The following is a 21,344-nucleotide window of genomic DNA, read 5'->3' as shown; positions in this document are numbered from 1 at the left end:
GTTACCTCTATTTACTTACTGAACCTGGCTTAGGTTATCTACCTTACAGACAAAACTATCACCTATGTTTTGCTGAACAAGTAAAACAATCTATTGAGAGAGTAACCACAACATGAACAAAGGCACTTTACAACAAACTGTAGGCTTTTGAACAAGTTGCTGACAAAAGAATCCCTTAAAAGGACAGCTGAGCCTAAAATACGTTACCCCTTATATTCTCAGGCCTCTATGCGCTTGATATTTTAAATTGCATTTATTAATTCTATAAATTGAAGTAATTTCTCCTCAAATAGGCAGAGATTTGCTAAGCACTGTATATCAAAAGGCTAATAAGGTATTTTGATGCCCAACCGATGCATGTGTGCACTTAAAACAAGCTGCATGGTTAAAATCCCAACAGCTGCATGATATATCAATTACCCAGCAGTAGTTGACCACTTCATACATTACTGTGCAGTCATTAGCAAAAGAAAACATTATACCACTGCAAAATGCACATATTAATTGCTCACCGGACAAATCTATGAAAGTTTGTCCATCGTGCGTAGTCAAACAGAAGCCAAATCAGTTTGTTTGATGGTTATGGAATAGCACTGTGTGCAATAGGGTAATCCAGACTGTCATTTGTACATAGGAAAAAAGACTGTCCCCCCCCCCCCCCCCCCCCCGTGTTCACATCATCCAAAGTATGTTGTGCTCTTGAAACTTTTTCATCTATGTTAATAGATGTTTTTCACATAATGCAATCTGTATTTTAGCATTATAGAATATTTAAGAATGTATCTCACATTCAGATATAAGGGACAGAACCACGCAGCTTAGTTCCTGCAGAGACAAAACATACACATTGGATACAAATATACCGTATATACTCGAGTATAAGTCGACCCGAATATAAGCCGAGGCACCTAATTCTACCACAAAAACCTGGGAAAACTTATTGACTCGAGTATAAGCCTAGGGTGGGAAATGCAGCTCTAGCCGTACACAGCCCTCAGTGCCAGATATGCCCTCATAGTGCCAGATATGCCCCCACAGTGCTGCCAGATATGCCCCCACAGTGCTGCCAGATATGCCCCCACAGTGCTGCCAGATATGCCCCCACAGTGCTGCCAGATATGCCCCCACAGTGCTGCCAGATATGCCCCCACAGTGCTGCCAGTTATGCCCCCACAGTGCTGCCAGTTATGCCCCCACAGTGCTGCCAGTTATGCCCCCACAGTGCTGCCAGATATGCCCCCACAGTGCTGCCAGATATGCCCCCACAGTGCTGCCAGTTATGCCCCCACAGTGCTGCCAGTTATGCCCCCACAGTGCTGCCAGTTATGCCCCCACAGTGCTGCCAGATATGCCCCCACAGTGCTGCCAGATATGCCCCCACAGTGCTGCCAGATATGCCCCCACAGTGCTGCCAGATATGCCCCCACAGTGCTGCCAGATATGCCCCCACAGTGCTGCCAGATATGCCCCCACAGTGCTGCCAGTTATGCCCCCACAGTGCTGCCAGTTATGCCCCCACAGTGCTGCCAGATATGCCCCCACAGTGCTGCCAGATATGCCCCCACAGTGCTGCCAGATATGCCCCCACAGTGCTGCCAGTTATGCCCCCACAGTGCTGCCAGTTATGCCCCCACAGTGCTGCCAGATATGCCCCCACAGTGCTGCCAGATATGCCCCCACAGTGCTGCCAGATATGCCCCCACAGTGCTGCCAGATATGCCCCCACAGTGCTGCCAGTTATGCCCCCACAGTGCTGCCAGATATGCCCCCACAGTGCTGCCAGATATGCCCCCACAGTGCTGCCAGTTATGCCCCCACAGTGCTGCCAGATATGCCCCCACAGTGCTGCCAGATATGCCCCCACAGTGCTGCCAGATACGTTCCCTCCCCAAGTGCCAGGTATGCCCCACAGTGCTGTTACTTACCCCTCCGTCGATCCCGCGCTGTCTTCTGGAGGGACACGAAGCACACAGCGTGCGCGGCTCTCCTGTGTCCCTCCTGCATCTTCGGCGGCCGCGGCGGGTCTATTATAGGAAGTGCCGGTTCGTGATCAGAGGTCACGAACGGGTATTTCCTGTAATAGAACCGCCGCTGCTGCCGCCGGAGATGCAGGAGGGACACAGGAGCGCCGCGCGCTGTGCGCTCCATGTCCCTCCTTCACACTGCTCTGCCTCTGCCTGCACTGACTCGAGTATAAGCCGAGGTGGCTTTTTCAGCACAAAAAAAAGTGCTGAAAAAGTCGGCTTATACTCGAGTATATACGGTACACCTTTAGAATAAAAAACAAACAAAGACACCTACCATGTCAACAGAATGCTTTCACAATTATCTAAAATCAGGGGTTCTCAACTCTCATAGTGCCACCAACAGGTTATGTTTTGTGGATTTCTTTAATCAAGCACAGGTGAGATCATCTATATCGCTGCGTCCGTAATTATCCCACCTGCTCCCACAGACAGAAATCCTCAAAAAAGACGATGCGTTTGGAAAACATGAGGGTTGAGGTGGACAGCCACTGATCTAAATAATGAATTTGCCTTGAGAAAAACAAATGTCCATTCACATAAGCTTTAAATTACATTGCCTCATACATCATTGATCCTGTTTATAAAGGTCTGAAGTCAATATCTTATATTTGGTCAGCATTATGGTCCACAAGCTGTACTTGCATTGTTCTCCTCTAGTGTCCCAGAGCATCCAATTTCCAACTCCACATGCAAATTTGTGGGCTACAAATCAAACAAATGCAGCATAAATAGCATACAAATAGGTGTAACAAGGTAAGAGGGTATTTTAAACATTTATGGTAATGTATGAAGCAAGTACATTTTACCATTTGGTTTAGATAGAACAAATTTATGACATAGGTGTGAGGAAAAACAGGTTGTTTTTTTCAATTTAATTTTACTGATGTTACATTGAGACCAAATCAGAAAAAAATGACTTTTCTACCTGTCGAGGTGACTTGACAAGTGACACTGTGCGATGGTCACTCTGCTTGCTTCTCTCCTGCCTTTGAAGCAGAATACGAGTGCTAGGGACAAAGCTCCAGGAACGACCCAGTGCTGGACGAAACCCAGATGCTCCATTTTTAGTGATGTGGTTAGTTACCTGGAAAGCCAAAACACAGCTTACCATTAGTATGTCTCCCAAAATAATGTATTATAAATTATATTTATTAATTATGGTACTTACAAGTATAGCTACGCTGAAATCATGAGCAAAAGACTGTAGTTCTCGTGCCAGATGCATCATAATTGCCATTCCTATAGGAAAGAATAGGTCAGTTTAACTATAATATCTCTTTGCATGATATACCCCATACTAAAATCTGAAGATAATTCTCAGTCACCTTCTGTCTGTTTTCCACCCAACAGTGGGTAGATCACAGCACATACTGAGTCAATCACCACAAGTCTCAGCGCCTCTCCAGATCTTGTTTGCTGAAAATGACACATTAATAATTATTCCTGTATACAAAGAAAGGACAACTATATGTCATAGGTGAGGGAACAAAAGCACATATTCACAGTTCAAGGACCACTGAACCTAAAATACATGTTTACATGCTAAAATGTTTTCAGTAAGAGTCACAGTTTTTGTATAAATGTGTCGGGAGCTTAACAGGCTTGCAGATATTCAAGCTGGGATCAAGGATGAATTTCCCGAAACAAAGACGGCTTACTATCTTAGCCCTCAGAACGGGTTGGGGTCGGAATCCTGGCCACCAGGATGTCGGTAGGGGGGCGAGCACAACGAGTATCATTGCGGGCTTGCCATAAGTTCTCTTCCCACTCTATGGGTGTCATGGACACCCACGAGTGTGAACAGCCCTGGGCCCCCTGCAGGCATCCTGGTGGCTGGGATCGGTACGCTGACCGCCGGGATACCAACTGCCGGTCACCTAACTACAATTCCCCTCAGAACAAGATAGAAATAAAAATAAATAGTGTGTAAAAATAAGATTTTACTTACCGGTAAATCTATTTCTCGTAGTCCGTAGAGGATGCTGGGGACTCCGTAAGGACCATGGGGATAGATGGGCTCCGCAGGAGACATGGGCACTTTAAGAAAGAATTTAGTTCCTGGTGTGCACTGGCTCCTCCCTCTATGCCCCTCCTCCAGACCTCAGTTAGAGAAACTGTGCATAGAGGAGACTGACAGTACAAGGAAAGGATTTTGGTAATCCAGGGCAAGATTCATATCAGCCACACCAATCACACCGTATAACTTGTGATAACAACCCAGTTAACAGTATGACAATAACATATAATCAGTTCACGCCCGATGCAACAATATCGTAACCCTTATTGAAGCAATAACTATATACAAGTATTGCAGAAGAAGTCCGCACTTGGGACGGGTGCCCAGCATCCTCTACGGACTACGAGAAATAGATTTACCGGTAAGTAAAATCTTATTTTCTCTAACGTTCTAGAGGATGCTGGGGACTCCGTAAGGACCATGGGGATTATACCAAAGCTCCCAAACGGGCGCGAGAGTGTGGATGACTCTGCAGCACCAATTGAGCAAACATGAGGTCCTCCTCAGCCAGGGTATCAAACTTATAGAATTTTGCAAAGGTGTTTGAACCCGACCAAGTAGCAGCTCGACACAGCTGTAGTGCCGAGACCCCTCGGGCAGCCGCCCAAGAAGAGCCCACTTTCCTAGTGGAATGGGCCTTGACCGATTTAGGTAACGGCAATCCTGCCGTAGAATGCGCCTGCTGAATCGTGTTACGGATCCAGCGAGCAATAGTCTGCTTTGAAGCAAGGGCCGCCAAGCTTGTTGGCTGCATACAGAACAAACAGTGCTTCTGTTTTCCGGACTCTAGCCGTCCTGGCTACATAAATTTTCAAAGCCCTGACCACATCAAGGGACTCGGAATCCTCTAAGTCCCGTGTAGCCACAGGCACCACAATAGGTTGGTTCATATGAAAGGATGAAACCACTTTTGGCAGGAACTGAGGACGTGTCCTCAATTCCGCTCCATCCATATGGAAAACCAGATAGGGGCTTTTATGTGATAAAGCCGCTAATTCCGACACTCGCCCAGCCGAAGGCAGGGCTAATAACATGACCACCTTCCCCGTGAGATATTTCAACTCCACCGTTTTAAGTGGTTCAAACCAGTGTGACTTTAGGAAGCTCAACACCACATTAAGGTCCCAAGGCGCCACCGGAGGCACAAAAGGAGGCTGAATATGCCAGTACTACCTTTACAAAAGTCTGAACTTCTGGGAGAGAAGCCAATTCTTTTTGAAAGAAAATGGATAGGGCCGAAATCTGGACCTTAATGGAGCCTAATTTAAGGCCCAAATCCACTCCAGTTTGTAGGAAGTGAAGGAAACGGCCCAGATGGAATCCTTCCGTAGGAGCATTCCTGGCCTCACACCAAGAAACATATTTTCGCCATATACGGTGATAATGTTTTGCTGTTACTTCCTTCCTAGCCTTTATCAGCGTAGGGATAACCTCAACCGGAATGCCTTTTTCTGCTAGGATCCGGCGTTCAACCGCCATGCCGTCAAACGCAGCCGCGGTAAGTCTTGGTACAGACAGGGTCCCCGTTGCAACAGGTCCTGTCTTAGAGGAAGAGGCCACGGATCTTCTGTGAGCATTTCCTGCAGATCTGGATACCAGGTCCGTCGTGGCCAATCTGGAACAACAAGGATTGTTCTCACTCCTTTTCTTCTTACTATTCTCAACACCTTGGGTATGAGGGGAAGAGGAGGAAACGCATAGACTGACCGGAACACCCACGGTGTCACTAGGGCGACTACCGCTACTGCCTGAGGGTCTCTGGACCTGGCGCAATACCTCTGTAGCTTTTTGTTGAGGCGGGACGCCATCATGTCTATCTGTGCGAAGACTTCTGGATGAAGTCCCCACTCTCCCGGGTGTAGGTCGTGTCTGCTGAGGAAGTCTGCTTCCCAGTTGTCTACTCCCGGAATGAACACTGCTGACAGTGCGCTTACATGATTCTCCGCCCAGCGAAGAATCCTGGTGGCTTCCGCCATTGCCATTCTGCTCCTTGTGCCGCCTTGGCGGTTTACATGAGCCACTGCTGTGATGTTGTCTGACTGGATCAGAACTTGTTGGTCGCGAAGTAAGGTCTCCGCTTGACGTAGGGCGTTGTATATGGCCCTTAGTTCCAGGATGTTGATGTGCAGACAAGTCTCTTGACTTGACCAAAGACCCTGGAAATTTCTTCCCTGTGTGACTGCTCCCCAACCTTGGAGGCTTGCGTCCGCGGTCACCAGGATCCAATCCTGAATGCCGAATCTGCGGCCCTCGAGAAGGTGAGCACTCTGCAGCCACCACAGGAGTGACACCCTGGTGGACAGGGTGATCAACCGATGCATCTGTAGATGTGATCCGGACCACTTGTCCAGCAGATCCCATTGGAAAGTCCTCGCATGGAACCTGCCAAAGGGAATGGCCTCGTACGAGGCCACCATTTTTCACAGGACTCGAGTGCAATGATGCACTGACAGCTGTCTTGATTTCAAAAGGCTCCTGACCAGAGTCATAAGTTCCTGGGCTTTTTCTATCGGAAGATAAACCCTTTTCTGGGTCGTGTCCAGAATCATGCCCAAGAAAGGCAGACGAGTCGTAGGAACCAACTGCGAATTTGGAATATTGAGAATCCAGCCGTGTTGTTGTAACACTTTCAGTGAAAGAGATACGCTGTTCAGCAACTGCTCTCTTGATCTCGCTTTTATGAGGAGATCGTCCAAGTACGGGATAATTGTGACACCCTGTTTGCGCAGGAGCACCATCATTTCCGCCATTACCTTGGTGAAAATCCTCGGGGCCGTTGAGAGACCAAACGGCAACGTCTGAAATTGGTAATGACAGTCCTGTACCGCAAATCTTAGGTACGCCTGATGAGGTGGATAAATGGGGACATGAAGGTACGCATCCTTTATGTCCAGTGACACCATAAAATCCCCCCTTCCAGGCTTGCGATGACCGCTCTTAGCGATTCCATCTTGAACTTGAACCTTTTCAAGTATAGGTTCAGAGATTTTAAATTCAATATGGGTCTGACCGAACCGTCCCGTTTCGGTACCACAAACATGGTCGAATAATAACCCCTTCCCTGTTAAAGGAGGGGAACCTCGACCACCACCTGCTGAAGATACAATTTTTGTATTGCATTTAACACTATCTCCCTCTCTAGGGGGGAAGACGGTAGGGCCGATTTGAAGCACCTCTTCGAATTCCAGCTTGTAACCCTGAGACACCATTTCTATTGCCCAGGGATCCACCCGGGAGTGAACCCACATGTGGCTGAAATTCCGAAGACGCGCCCCCACTGGCCCCGACTCCGCCAGTGGAGCCCCAGCGTCATGCGGTGGATTTTGCAGAAGCCGGGGAGGATTTCTGTTCCTGGGAACTAGCTGTGTTGTGCAGCTTCTTTCCTCTGCCCCTACCTCTGGCAAGAAAGGACGCACCTCAGACTTTCTTGTTTCTTTGTGAACGAAAGGACTGCATTTGATAATGCGGTGCTCTCTTAGGCTGTGAGGGAACATAAGGCAAAAAATTTGACTTTCCAGCTGTAGCTGTGGAGACCAGGTCCGAGAGACCCTCCCCGAACAACTCCTCACCCCTGTAAGGTAAAACCTCCATATGCCTTTTTGAGTCGGCATCACCTGTCCATTGGCGAGTCCACAGGACCCTTCTGGCAGAAATCGACATAGCGTTTATTCTAGAACCCAGTAGACTAATGTCTCTTTGAGCATCTCTCATATATAGGACAGCGTCTTCAATATGCCCCAGAGTCAATAATACAGTATCCTTATCTAGGGTATCAAATTCCTCAGATAAGGTATCCGTCCTTGCCACTACAGCACTACATACCCAGGCCGACGCAATTGCCGGTCTTAGTAAGGTACCCGAATGTGTATAAATGGACTTCAGGGTACCCTCCTGTTTGTGATCAGCAGCATCTTTGAGGGTAGCCGTATCCTAGGACGGCAGGGCTACCTTTTTGGATAAGCGTGTTAAAGCTTTGTCCACCCTAGGGGAGGATTACCATCGTAACCTGTCCGTTGGCGGGAAAGGATACGCCAGAAGAATCCGTTTGGAAATCTGCAATTTTTTATCTGGAGATTCCCAAGCTTTTTCAGATAACTCATTCAGTTCGTGTGAGGGGGGAAAAGTTACCTCAGGTTTCTTTCCCTTATACATATACACCCTCGTGTCAGGAACAGGGGTTTCCTCTGTGATGTGCAAAACATCCTTTAATCGCTATAATCATATATCGAAGGGATTTAGCCAATTTTGGCTGTAACTTTGCATCATCGTAATTGACACTGGAGTCAGAATCCATGTCGGTATCTGTGTCAACAATTTGGGATAGTGGGCGCTTATGAGACCCTGACGGTCCCTGCGACATAGGATCAGGCACGGGTTGAGACCCTGACTGTCTTAAAGCATCAGCCTTGTCTAATCTTTTATGCAAGGAATTAACATTATCATTTAAAACCTTCCACATATCCATCCAATCAGGTGTCGGCGCCGTCGGCGGAGACACCACATTCATTTGCTCCCGCTCCTCTCCCACATAGCCTTCCTCATCAGACATGTCGACACAAGCGTACCGACAAACCACACACACACACACACACACACACACACACACACACACAGGGAATGTCCTTTCTGAAGACAGTTCCCCCACAAGGCCCTTTGGAGAGACAGAGAGAGAGTATGCCAGCACACACCCCAGGAATAACACGGTAACTTAAAGTTAACCCAGTAGCTGCTGTTTATATCTTTTTTGCGCCTAATTATGTGCCCCCCCCCTCTCTTTTCAACCCTCTTCTACCGTGTATCAGCAGGGGACAGCCTGGGGAGCTTCCTCTTAGCGTGCTGTGGAGAAAAAATGGCGCTGGTGAGTGCTGAGGGAGAAGCCCCGTCCCCTCAGCGGCGGGCTTCTGTCCCGCTTAAATTGCAATTCTTTGGCGGGGGCTCATACATATATACAGTGCCCAGCTGTATATATGTGGTCTTTTGCCAATATGAGGTCCCAAATGCTGCCCAGGGCGCCCCCCCTGCGCCCAGCACCCTTACAGTGACCGGAGTATGTGTAGGTGTGTGGAGCAATGGCGCACAGCTGCAGTGCTGTGCGTTACCTCCAGTTAAGATCACGAAGTCTTCTGCCGCCTGTGAAGTAGAGATGAGCGCCGGAAATTTTTCGGGTTTTGTGTTTTGGTTTTGGGTTCGGTTCCGCGGCCGTGTTTTGGGTTCGACCGCGTTTTGGCAAAACCTAACCGAATTTTTTTTGTCGGATTCGGGTGTGTTTTGGATTCGGGTGTTTTTTTCCAAAAAACCTAAAAAACAGCTTAAATCATAGAATTTGGGGGTCATTTTGATCCCAAAGTATTATTAACCTCAAAAACCATAATTTCCACTCATTTTCAGTCTATTCTGAATACCTCACACCTCACAATATTATTTTTAGTCCTAAAATTTGCACCGAGGTCGCTGGATGACTAAGCTAAGCGACCCTAGTGGCCGACACAAACACCTGGCCCATCTAGGAGTGGCACTGCAGTGTCACGCAGGATGTCCCTTCCAAAAAACCCTCCCCAAACAGCACATGACGCAAAGAAAAAAAGAGGCGCAATGAGGTAGCTGTGTGAGTAAGATAAGCGACCCTAGTGGCCGACACAAATACCGGGCCCATCTAGGAGTGGCACTGCAGTGTCACGCAGGATGTCCCTTCCAAAAAACCCTCCCCAAACAGCACATGACGCAAAGAAAAAAAGAGGCGCAATGAGGTAGCTGTGTGAGTAAGATAAGCGACCCAAGTGGCCGACACAAACACCGGGCCCATCTAGGAGTGGCACTGCAGTGTCACGCAGGATGTCCCTTCCAAAAAACACTCCCCAAACAGCACATGACGCAAAGAAAAAAAGAGGCGCAATGAGGTAGCTGTGTGAGTAAGATAAGCGACCCTAGTGGCCGACACAAACACCGGGCCCATCTAGGAGTGGCACTGCAGTGTCACGCAGGATGTCCCTTCCAAAAAACCCTCCCCAAACAGCACATGACGCAAAGAAAAAAAGAGGCGCAATGAGGTAGCTGTGTGAGTAAGATAAGCGACCCAAGTGGCCGACACAAACACCGGGCCCATCTAGGAGTGGCACTGCAGTGTCACGCAGGATGTCCCTTCCAAAAAACCCTCCCCAAACAGCACATGACGCAAAGAAAAAAAGAGGCGCAATGAGGTAGCTGTGTGAGTAAGATAAGCGACCCTAGTGGCCGACACAAACACCGGGCCCATCTAGGAGTGGCACTGCAGTGTCACGCAGGATGTCCCTTCCAAAAAACCCTCCCCAAACAGCACATGACGCAAAGAAAAAAAGAGGCGCAATGAGGTAGCTGTGTGAGTAAGATAAGCGACCCTAGTGGCCGACACAAACACCGGGCCCATCTAGGAGTGGCACTGCAGTGTCACGCAGGATGTCCCTTCCAAAAAACCCTCCCCAAACAGCACATGACGCAAAGAAAAAAAGAGGCGCAATGAGGTAGCTGTGTGAGTAAGATAAGCGACCCTAGTGGCCGACACAAACACCGGGCCCATCTAGGAGTGGCACTGCAGTGTCACGCAGGATGGCCCTTCCAAAAAACACTCCCCAAACAGCACATGACGCAAAGAAAAAAAGAGGCGCAATGAGGTAGCTGTGTGAGTAAGATAAGCGACCCTAGTGGCCGACACAAACACCGGGCCCATCTAGGAGTGGCACTGCAGTGTCACGCAGGATGTCCCTTCCAAAAAACCCTCCCCAAACAGCACATGACGCAAAGAAAAAAAGAGGCGCAATGAGGTAGCTGTGTGAGTAAGATAAGCGACCCTAGTGGCCGACACAAACACCGGGCCCATCTAGGAGTGGCACTGCAGTGTCACGCAGGATGTCCCTTCCAAAAAACCCTCCCCAAACAGCACATGACGCAAACTAAAAAAGAGGCGCAATGAGGTAGCTGTGTGAGTAAGATAAGCGACCCTAGTGGCCGACACAAACACCGGGCCCATCTAGGAGTGGCACTGCAGTGTCACGCAGGATGGCCCTTCCAAAAAACACTCCCCAAACAGCACATGACGCAAAGAAAAAAAGAGGCGCAATGAGGTAGCTGTGTGAGTAAGATAAGCGACACTAGTGGCCGACACAAACACCGGGCCCATCTAGGAGTGGCACTGCAGTGTCACGCAGGATGGCCCTTCCAAAAAACACTCCCCAAACAGCACATGACGCAAAGAAAAATTAAAGAAAAAAGAGGTGCAAGATGGAATTGTCCTTGGGCCCTCCCACCCACCCTTATGTTGTATAAACAGGACATGCACACTTTAACCAACCCATCATTTCAGTGACAGGGTCTGCCACACGACTGTGACCGATATGACGGGTTGGTTTGGACCCCCACCAAAAAAGAAGCAATTAATCTCTCCTTGCACAAACTGGCTCTACAGAGGCAAGATGTCCACCTCATCATCATCCTCCGATATATCACCGTGTACATCCCCCTCCTCACAGATTATCAATTCGTCCCCACTGGAATCCACCATCTCAGCTCCCTGTGTACTTTGTGGAGGCAATTGCTGCTGGTCAATGTCTCCGCGGAGGAATTGATTATAATTCATTTTAATGAACATCATCTTCTCCACATTTTCTGGATGTAACCTCGTACGCCGATTGCCGACAAGGTGAGCGGCGGCACTAAACACTCTTTCGGGAGGGCAACTTAGGTAGAATAAAGCCAGTTTGTGCAAGGGCCTCCAAATTGCCTCTTTTTCCTGCCAGTATAAGTACGGACTGTGTGACGTGCCTACTTGGATGCGGTCACTCATATAATCCTCCACCATTCTTTCAATGTTGAGAGAATCATATGCAGTGACAGTAGACGACATGTCCGTAATCGTTGTCAGGTCCTTCAGTCCGGACCAGATGTCAGCATCAGCAGTCGCTCCAGACTGCCCTGCATCACCGCCAGCGGGTGGGCTCGGAATTCTGAGCCTTTTCCTCGCACCCCCAGTTGCGGGAGAATGTGAAGGAGGAGATGTTGACAGGTCACGTTCCGCTTGACTTGACAATTTTCTCACCAGCAGGTCTTTCAACCCCAGCAGACTTGTGTCTGCCGGAAAGAGAGATCCAAGGTAGGCTTTAAATCTAGGATCGAGCACGGTGGCCAAAATGTAGTGCTCTGATTTCAACAGATTGACCACCCGTGAATCCTTGTTAAGCGAATTAAGGGCTCCATCCACAAGTCCCACATGCCTAGCGGAATCGCTCCGTGTTAGCTCCTCCTTCAATGTCTCCAGCTTCTTCTGCAAAAGCCTGATGAGGGGAATGACCTGACTCAGGCTGGCAGTGTCTGAACTGACTTCACGTGTGGCAAGTTCAAAGGGCATCAGAACCTTGCACAACGTTGAAATCATTCTCCACTGCGCTTGAGACAGGTGCATTCCACCTCCTATATCGTGCTCAATTGTATAGGCTTGAATGGCCTTTTGCTGCTCCTCCAACCTCTGAAGCATATAGAGGGTTGAATTCCACCTCGTTACCACTTCTTGCTTCAGATGATGGCAGGGCAGGTTCAGTAGTTTTTGGTGGTGCTCCAGTCTTCTGTACGTGGTGCCTGTACGCCGGAAGTGTCCCGCAATTCTTCTGGCCACCGACAGCATCTCTTGCACGCCCCTGTCGTTTTTTAAAAAATTCTGCACCACCAAATTCAAGGTATGTGCAAAACATGGGACGTGCTGGAATTTGCCCATATTTAATGCACACACAATATTGCTGGCGTTGTCCGATGCCACAAATCCACAGGAGAGTCCAATTGGGGTAAGCCATTCCGCGATGATCTTCCTCAGTTGCCGTAAGAGGTTTTCAGCTGTGTGCGTATTCTGGAAACCGGTGATACAAAGCGTAGCCTGCCTAGGAAAGAGTTGGCGTTTGCGAGATGCTGCTACTGGTGCCGCCGCTGCTGTTCTTGCGGCGGGAGTCCATACATCTACCCAGTGGGCTGTCACAGTCATATAGTCCTGACCCTGCCCTGCTCCACTTGTCCACATGTCCGTGGTTAAGTGGACATTGGGTACAGCTGCATTTTTTAGGACACTGGTGACTCTTTTTCTGAGGTCTGTGTACATTTTCGGTATCGCCTGCCTAGAGAAATGGAACCTAGATGGTATTTGGTACCGGGGACACAGTACCTCCAACAAGTCTCTAGTTGGCTCTGCAGTAATGATGGATACCGGAACCACGTTTCTCACCACCCAGGATGCCAAGGCCTCAGTTATCCGCTTTGCAGTAGGATGACTGCTGTGATATTTCATCTTCCTCGCAAAGGACTGTTGAACAGTCAATTGCTTACTGGAAGTAGTACAAGTGGGCTTACGACTTCCCCTCTGGGATGACCATCGACTCCCAGCAGCAACAACAGCAGCGCCAGCAGCAGTAGGCGTTACACGCAAGGATGCATCGGAGGAATCCCAGGCAGGAGAGGACTCGTCAGAATTGCCAGTGACATGGCCTGCAGGACTATTGGCATTCCTGGGGAAGGAGGAAATTGACACTGAGGGAGTTGGTGGGGTGGTTTGCGTGAGCTTGGTTACAAGAGGAAGGGATTTACTGGTCAGTGGACTGCTTCCGCTGTCGCCCAAAGTTTTTGAACTTGTCACTGACTTATTATGAATGCGCTGCAGGTGACGTATAAGGGAGGATGTTCCGAGGTGGTTAACGTCCTTACCCCTACTTATTACAGCTTGACAAAGGCAACACACGGCTTGACACCTGTTGTCCGCATTTCTGTTGAAATACTTCCACACCGAAGAGCTGATTTTTTTGGTATTTTCACCAGGCATGTCAGTGGCCATATTCCTCCCACGGACAACAGGTGTCTCCCCGGGTGCCTGACTTAAACAAACCACCTCACCATCAGAATCCTCCTGGTCAATTTCCTCCCCAGCGCCAGCAACACCCATATCCTCCTCATCCTGGTGTACTTCAACACTGACATCTTCAATCTGACTATCAGGAACTGGACTGCGGGTGCTCCTTCCAGCACTTGCAGGGGGCGTGCAAATGGTGGAAGGCGCATGCTCTTCACGTCCAGTGTTGGGAAGGTCAGGCATCGCAACCGACACAATTGGACTCTCCTTGTGGATTTGGGATTTCGAAGAACGCACAGTTCTTTGCGGTGCTTTTGCCAGCTTGAGTCTTTTCAGTTTTCTAGCGAGAGGCTGAGTGCTTCCATCCTCATGTGAAGCTGAACCACTAGCCATGAACATAGGCCAGGGCCTCAGCCGTTCCTTGCCACTCCGTGTGGTAAATGGCATATTGGCAAGTTTACGCTTCTCCTCCGACAATTTTATTTTAGGTTTTGGAGTCCTTTTTTTACTGATATTTGGTGTTTTGGATTTGACATGCTCTGTACTATGACATTGGGCATCGGCCTTGGCAGACGACGTTGCTGGCATTTCATCGTCTCGGCCATGACTAGTGGCAGCAGCTTCAGCACGAGGTGGAAGTGGATCTTGATCTTTCCCTAATTTTGGAACCTCAACATTTTTGTTCTCCATATTTTAATAGGCACAACTAAAAGGCACCTCAGGTAAACAATGGAGATGGATGGATACTAGTATACAATTATGGATGGACTGCTGAGTGCCGACACAGAGGTAGCTACAGCCGTGAACTACCGTACTGTGTCTGCTGCTAATATAGACTGGTTGATAATGAGATGTAGTATGTATAAAGAAGAAAGAAAAAAAAAACCACGGGTAGGTGGTATACAATTATGGATGGACTGCCGAGTGCCGACACAGAGGTAGCTACAGCCGTGGACTACCGTACTGTACTGTGTCTGCTGCTAATATAGACTGGTTGATAATGAGATGTAGTATGTATAAAGAAGAAAGAAAAAAAAAACCACGGGTAGGTGGTAAACAATTAAGGATGGACTGCCGAGTGCCGACACAGAGATAGCTACAGCCGTGGACTACCGTACTGTACTGTGTCTGCTGCTAATATAGACTGGATGATAATGAGATGTAGTATGTATAAAGAAGAAAGAAAAAAAAAACCACGGGTAGGTGGTATACAATTATGGATGGACTGCCGAGTGCCGACACAGAGGTAGCTACAGCCGTGAACTACCGTACTGTGTCTGCTGCTAATATAGACTGGTTGATAATGAGATGTAGTATGTATAAAGAAGAAAGAAAAAAAAAACCACGGGTAGGTGGTATACAATTATGGATGGACTGCCGAGTGCCGACACAGAGGTAGCTACAGCCGTGGACTACCGTACTGTGTCTGCTGCTAATATAGACTGGTTGATAATGAGATGTAGTATGTATAAAGAAGAAAGAAAAAAAAAACCACGGGTAGGTGGTATACAATTATGGATGGACTGCCGAGTGCCGACACAGAGATAGCTACAGCCGTGGACTACCGTACTGTACTGTGTCTGCTGCTAATATAGACTGGTTGATAATGAGATGTAGTATGTATAAAGAAGAAAGAAAAAAAAACCACGGGTAGGTGGTATACAATTATGGATGGACTGCCGAGTGCCGACACAGAGGTAGCTACAGCCGTGGACTACCGTACTGTACTGTGTCTGCTGCTAATATAGACTGGTTGATAATGAGATGTAGTATGTATAAAGAAGAAAGAAAAAAAAAACCACGGGTAGGTGGTATACAATTATGGATGGACTGCCGAGTGCCGACACAGAGATAGCTACAGCCGTGGACTACCGTACTGTACTGTGTCTGCTGCTAATATAGACTGGATGATAATGAGATGTAGTATGTATAAAGAAGAAAGAAAAAAAAAACCACGGGTAGGTGGTATACAATTATGGATGGACTGCCGAGTGCCGACACAGAGGTAGCTACAGCCGTGGACTACCGTACTGTGTCTGCTGCTAATATAGACTGGTTGATAATGAGATGTAGTATGTATAAAGAAGAAAGAAAAAAAAACCCACGGGTAGGTGGTATACAATTATGGATGGACTGCCGAGTGCCGACACAGAGGTAGCTACAGCCGTGGACTACCGTACTGTGTCTGCTGCTAATATAGACTGGTTGATAATGAGATGTAGTATGTATAAAGAAGAAAAAAAAACCACGGGTAGGTGGTATACAATTATGGATGGACTGCCGAGTGCCGACACAGAGGTAGCTACAGCCGTGGACTACCGTACTGTACTGTGTCTGCTGCTAATATAGACTGGTTGATAATGAGATGTAGTATGTATAAAGAAGAAAGAAAAAAAAAACCACGGGTAGGTGGTATACAATTATGGATGGACTGCCGAGTGCCGACACAGAGGTAGCTACAGCCGTGGACTACCGTACTGTGTCTGCTGCTAATATAGACTGGTTGATAATGAGATGTAGTATGTATAAAGAAGAAAGAAAAAAAAAACCACGGGTAGGTGGTATACAATTATGGATGGACTGCCGAGTGCCGACACAGAGATAGCTACAGCCGTGGACTACCGTACTGTACTGTGTCTGCTGCTAATATAGACTGGTTGATAATGAGATGTAGTATGTATAAAGAAGAAAAAAAAAACCACGGGTAGGTGGTATACAATTATGGATGGACTGCCGAGTGCCGACACAGAGGTAGCTACAGCCGTGGACTACCGTACTGTACTGTGTCTGCTGCTAATATAGACTGGTTGATAATGAGATGTAGTATGTATAAAGAAGAAAGAAAAAAAAAACCACGGGTAGGTGGTATACAATTATGGATGGACTGCCGAGTGCCGACACAGAGGTAGCTACAGCAGTGGACTACCGTACTGTGTCTGCTGCTAATATAGACTGGTTGATAATGAGATGTAGTATGTATAAAGAAGAAAGAAAAAAAAACCCACGGGTAGGTGGTATACAATTATGGATGGACTGCCGACACAGAGGTAGCTACAGCCGTGGACTACCGTACTGTGTCTGCTGCTAATATAGACTGGTTGATAATGAGATGTAGTATGTATAAAGAAGAAAAAAAAACCACGGGTAGGTGGTATACAATTATGGATGGACTGCCGAGTGCCGACACAGAGGTAGCTACAGCCGTGGACTACCGTACTGTACTGTGTCTGCTGCTAATATAGACTGGATGATAATGAGATGTAGTATGTATAAAGAAGAAAGAAAAAAAAAACCACGGGTAGGTGGTATACAATTATGGATGGACTGCCGAGTGCCGACACAGAGGTAGCTACAGCAGTGGACTACCGTACTGTGTCTGCTGCTAATATAGACTGGTTGATAATGAGATGTAGTATGTATAAAGAAGAAAGAAAAAAAAACCCACGGGTAGGTGGTATACAATTATGGATGGACTGCCGAGTGCCGACACAGAGGTAGCTACAGCCGTGGACTACCGTACTGTGTCTGCTGCTAATATAGACTGGTTGATAATGAGATGTAGTATGTATAAAGAAGAAAAAAAAACCACGGGTAGGTGGTATACAATTATGGATGGACTGCCGAGTGCCGACACAGAGGTAGCTACAGCCGTGGACTACCGTACTGTACTGTGTCTGCTGCTAATATAGACTGGTTGATAATGAGATGTAGTATGTATAAAGAAGAAAGAAAAAAAAAACCACGGGTAGGTGGTATACAATTATGGATGGACTGCCGAGTGCCGACACAGAGGTAGCTACAGCCGTGAACTACCGTACTGTGTCTGCTGCTAATATAGACTGGTTGATACTACATCTCATTATGTATAAAGAAAGAAAAAAAAAACCACGGGTAGGTGGTATACAATTATGGATGGACTGCCGAGTGCCGACACAGAGGTAGCTACAGCCGTGGACTACCGTACTGTGTCTGCTGCTAATATAGACTGGTTGATAATGAGATGTAGTATGTATAAAGAAGAAAAAAAAAACCACGGGTAGGTGGTATACAATTATGGATGGACTGCCGAGTGCCGACACAGAGGTAGCTACAGCCGTGGACTACCGTACTGTGTCTGCTGCTAATATAGACTGGTTGATAATGAGATGTAGTATGTATAAAGAAGAAAGAAAAAGAAAAAACCACGGGTAGGTGGTATACAATTATGGATGGACTGCCGAGTGCCGACACAGAGGTAGCTACAGCCGTGGACTACCGTACTGTACTGTGTCTGCTGCTAATATAGACTGGTTGATAATGAGATGTAGTATGTATAAAGAAGAAAGAAAAAAAAAACCACGGGTAGGTGGTATACAATTATGGATGGACTGCCGAGTGCCGACACAGAGGTAGCTACAGCCGTGAACTACCGTACTGTGTCTGCTGCTAATATAGACTGGTTGATAATGAGATGTAGTATGTATAAAGAAGAAAGAAAGAAAAAACCACGGGTAGGTGGTATACAATTATAGATGGAGTGCCGACACAGAGGTAGCTACAGCCGTGGACTACCGTACTGTGTCTGCTGCTAATATAGACTGGTTGATAATGAGATGTAGTATGTATAAAGAAGAAAGAAAAAAAAAAAACACGGGTAGGTGGTATACAATTATAGATGGACTGCCGAGTGCCGACACAGAGGTAGCTACAGCCGTGGACTACCGTACTGTGTCTGCTGCTAATATAGACTGGTTGATAATGAGATGTAGTATGTATAAAGAATTAAGAAAAAAAAACACACGGGTAGGTGGTATACAATTATAGATGGACTGCCGAGTGCCGACACAGAGGTAGCTACAGCCGTGGACTACCGTACTGTGTCTGCTGCTAATATAGACTGGTTGATAATGAGATGTAGTATGTATAAAGAAGAAAGAAAAAAAAAAACACGGGTAGGTGGTATACAATTATGGATGGACTGCCGAGTGCCGACACAGAGGTAGCTACAGCCGTGGACTACCGTACTGTGTCTGCTGCTAATATAGACTGGTTGATAATGAGATGTAGTATGTATAAAGAAGAAAGAAAAAAAAAACCACGGGTAGGTGGTACTGTACTGTGTCTGCTGCTAATATAGACTGGATGATAATGAGATGTAGTATGTATAAAGAAGAAAGAAAAAAAAAACCACGGGTAGGTGGTATACAATTATGGATGGACTGCCGAGTGCCGACACAGAGGTAGCTACAGCCGTGAACTACCGTACTGTGTCTGCTGCTAGTATAGACTGGATGATAAATAATGATATAAAAAATATATATATATCACTACTGCAGCCGGACAGGTATATATTATATAATGACGGACCTGCTGAACACTGTCTGTCAGCAGAATGAGTTTTTTATAGAATAAAAAAACACCACACAAGTCACACGACGAGTGTTTAACTTTTTCAGGCAGACAATCACAATAAACTGGTGGTCAGTGTGGTCAGGTCACTGGTCAGTCACACTGGCAGTGGCACTCTGGCAGCAAAAGTGTGCACTGTTTAATATGTACTCCTGGCTCCTGCTATAACCTATAACTGCTCCCCAGTCTCCCCCACAATTAAGCTGTGTGAGCACAGTCAGATATTATACATAGATGATGCAGCACACTGGGCTGAGCACAGATATGGTATGTGACTGAGTCACTGTGTATCGTTTTTTTCAGGCAGAGAACGGATTATATTAAATAATAATAAAACTGCACTGGTGGTCTCACTGGTCAGTCACTAGTATAACTAACTAACTACTATCAGCAAAATTCTGCACTCTCTGAGTACTCCTCCTAAGCTCCAGTAAATGAAGTGTCTCACTCTCACTCTCCTATCTATTTCTAAACGGAGAGGATGCCAGCCACGTCCTCTCCCTATCAATCTCAATGCACGTGTGAAAATGGCGGCGACGCGCGGCTCCTTATATAGAATCCGAGTCTCGCGATAGAATCCGAGCCTCGCGAGAATCCGACAGCGTGATGATGACGTTCGGGCGCGCTCGGGTTAACCGAGCAAGGCGGGAAGATCCGAGTCGCTCGGCCCCGTGTAAAAAAAACTGAAGTTCGGGCGGGTTCGGATTCCGAGGAACCGAACCCGCTCATCTCTACTGTGAAGTCTTCTTGCTTCTCATACTCACCCGGCTTCTGTCTTCCGGCTCTGCGAGGGGGACGGCGGCGCAGCTCTGGGACAAACGGCGAGGGTGAGATCCTGCGTACCGATCCTTCTGGAGCTAATGGTGTCCAGTAGCCTAAGAAGTAGGACCTCACTTCAGAGAGTAGGGCTGCTTCTCTCCCCTCAGTCCCACGATGCAGGGAGTCTGTTGCCAGCAGAGCTCCCTGAAAATAAAAAACCTAACAAAATACTTTCTATCTGCAAACTCAGGAGAGCTCACTGAAAAGCACCCAGCTCCTCTGGGCACAGTATCAAACTGAGGTCTGGAGGAGGGGCATAGAGGGAGGAGCCAGCGCACACCAGGAACTAAATTCTTTCTTAAAGTGCCCATGTCTCCTGCGGAGCCAGTCTATCCCCATGGTCCTTACGGAGTCCCCAGCATCCTCTAGGACGTTGGAGAAATATGCATGTTTCTGCCCAGATATAGAAAAGCGCATGTCCTAAGAAACATACAATTAAAATAAATACAATCTATTTTAAATGCATCATCCATACCTGTTGGGAAAAACTGTTCCGCAGATCCTGAAGCACATCTAACACTTTATATGCATCAAACACATGGACAACCTCAATTCTTTGAAGAGATGAAACCTGCAATTCAGAAACAACTCAGTACACAATAAGTACACTGCATTACTATGTTATCTAAATCTAAAGTATCACAAAACTGATTAATCACAAACTATAATAACTTGCTCTATGCGTACAAGTCACTGTAATGACCATAATCAGAGGCAATGTTAGAACAAAGTGTAAATGGAAGTTGAGATCCAAAACCAATGTGCAGATTACTTATATGGCCCAAAAAAATATAACCTTCTATGCACTCTATGAACATCCATATGACTGTCCATCAGACTAAAACATGGTTTGTTACCATATAAATGCATAATATAGGACATATACATATAAAAATATGGGATCTGCAAACTGATAAAGTCTGACCAAATGGTACTACACCTAGCTTCTCACTGAACCAGCTGTTGGAGTGGTATGAACAGCTGCGTGAGCGGCAGTGATGAGCCTTCCCAGCAACCCGAGACATGCCAAACTATCATCTGCTTGGTACGGCCACACACAACCCCATTAACGCCTCCTGTGACTGAAACTGGGCACAGCACAATTCAGAAACAAAAGTAATTTCTTGGAGAGATTTGTCTGGATGTTCAAAAGTGAAATCATTTTTTGAAAACAAATCTACAGTATGAATCCTATATTTTCGTGTAATTTCCACATAATTTTTTTGTAACCTTTTTA

At 46.9% G+C, this 21,344-nt stretch overlaps 1 protein-coding gene across 1 annotated transcript in view; it reads right to left on the bottom strand.

The window, feature by feature from the left end:
* Positions 1 to 2,130: 2,130 nt before the first annotated feature.
* The window catches only part of RAD51D (RAD51 paralog D), a 278,198-nt gene continuing 258,984 nt past the window's right edge, over positions 2,131 to 21,344 (bottom strand). Inside the window, exons 9-13 of the mRNA XM_063953995.1 lie at positions 20,583 to 20,678; positions 3,353 to 3,443; positions 3,196 to 3,266; positions 2,953 to 3,111; positions 2,131 to 2,729 (exon numbers count right to left, since the gene is read on the bottom strand). Of these exons, the coding sequence (XP_063810065.1) occupies positions 2,646 to 2,729; positions 2,953 to 3,111; positions 3,196 to 3,266; positions 3,353 to 3,443; positions 20,583 to 20,678 (501 nt within the window). The 3' untranslated portion in view covers positions 2,131 to 2,645. The remainder of the gene's footprint in view (positions 2,730 to 2,952; positions 3,112 to 3,195; positions 3,267 to 3,352; positions 3,444 to 20,582; positions 20,679 to 21,344) is intronic.

The sequence above is a fragment of the Pseudophryne corroboree genome, chromosome 2 (genome assembly GCF_028390025.1).
Source record: "Pseudophryne corroboree isolate aPseCor3 chromosome 2, aPseCor3.hap2, whole genome shotgun sequence".
Lineage (NCBI taxonomy): Eukaryota > Metazoa > Chordata > Amphibia > Anura > Myobatrachidae > Pseudophryne > Pseudophryne corroboree.
Note: the sequence above shows the minus strand (reverse complement) of the source record. Positions and strands in the feature narration are given on the sequence as shown.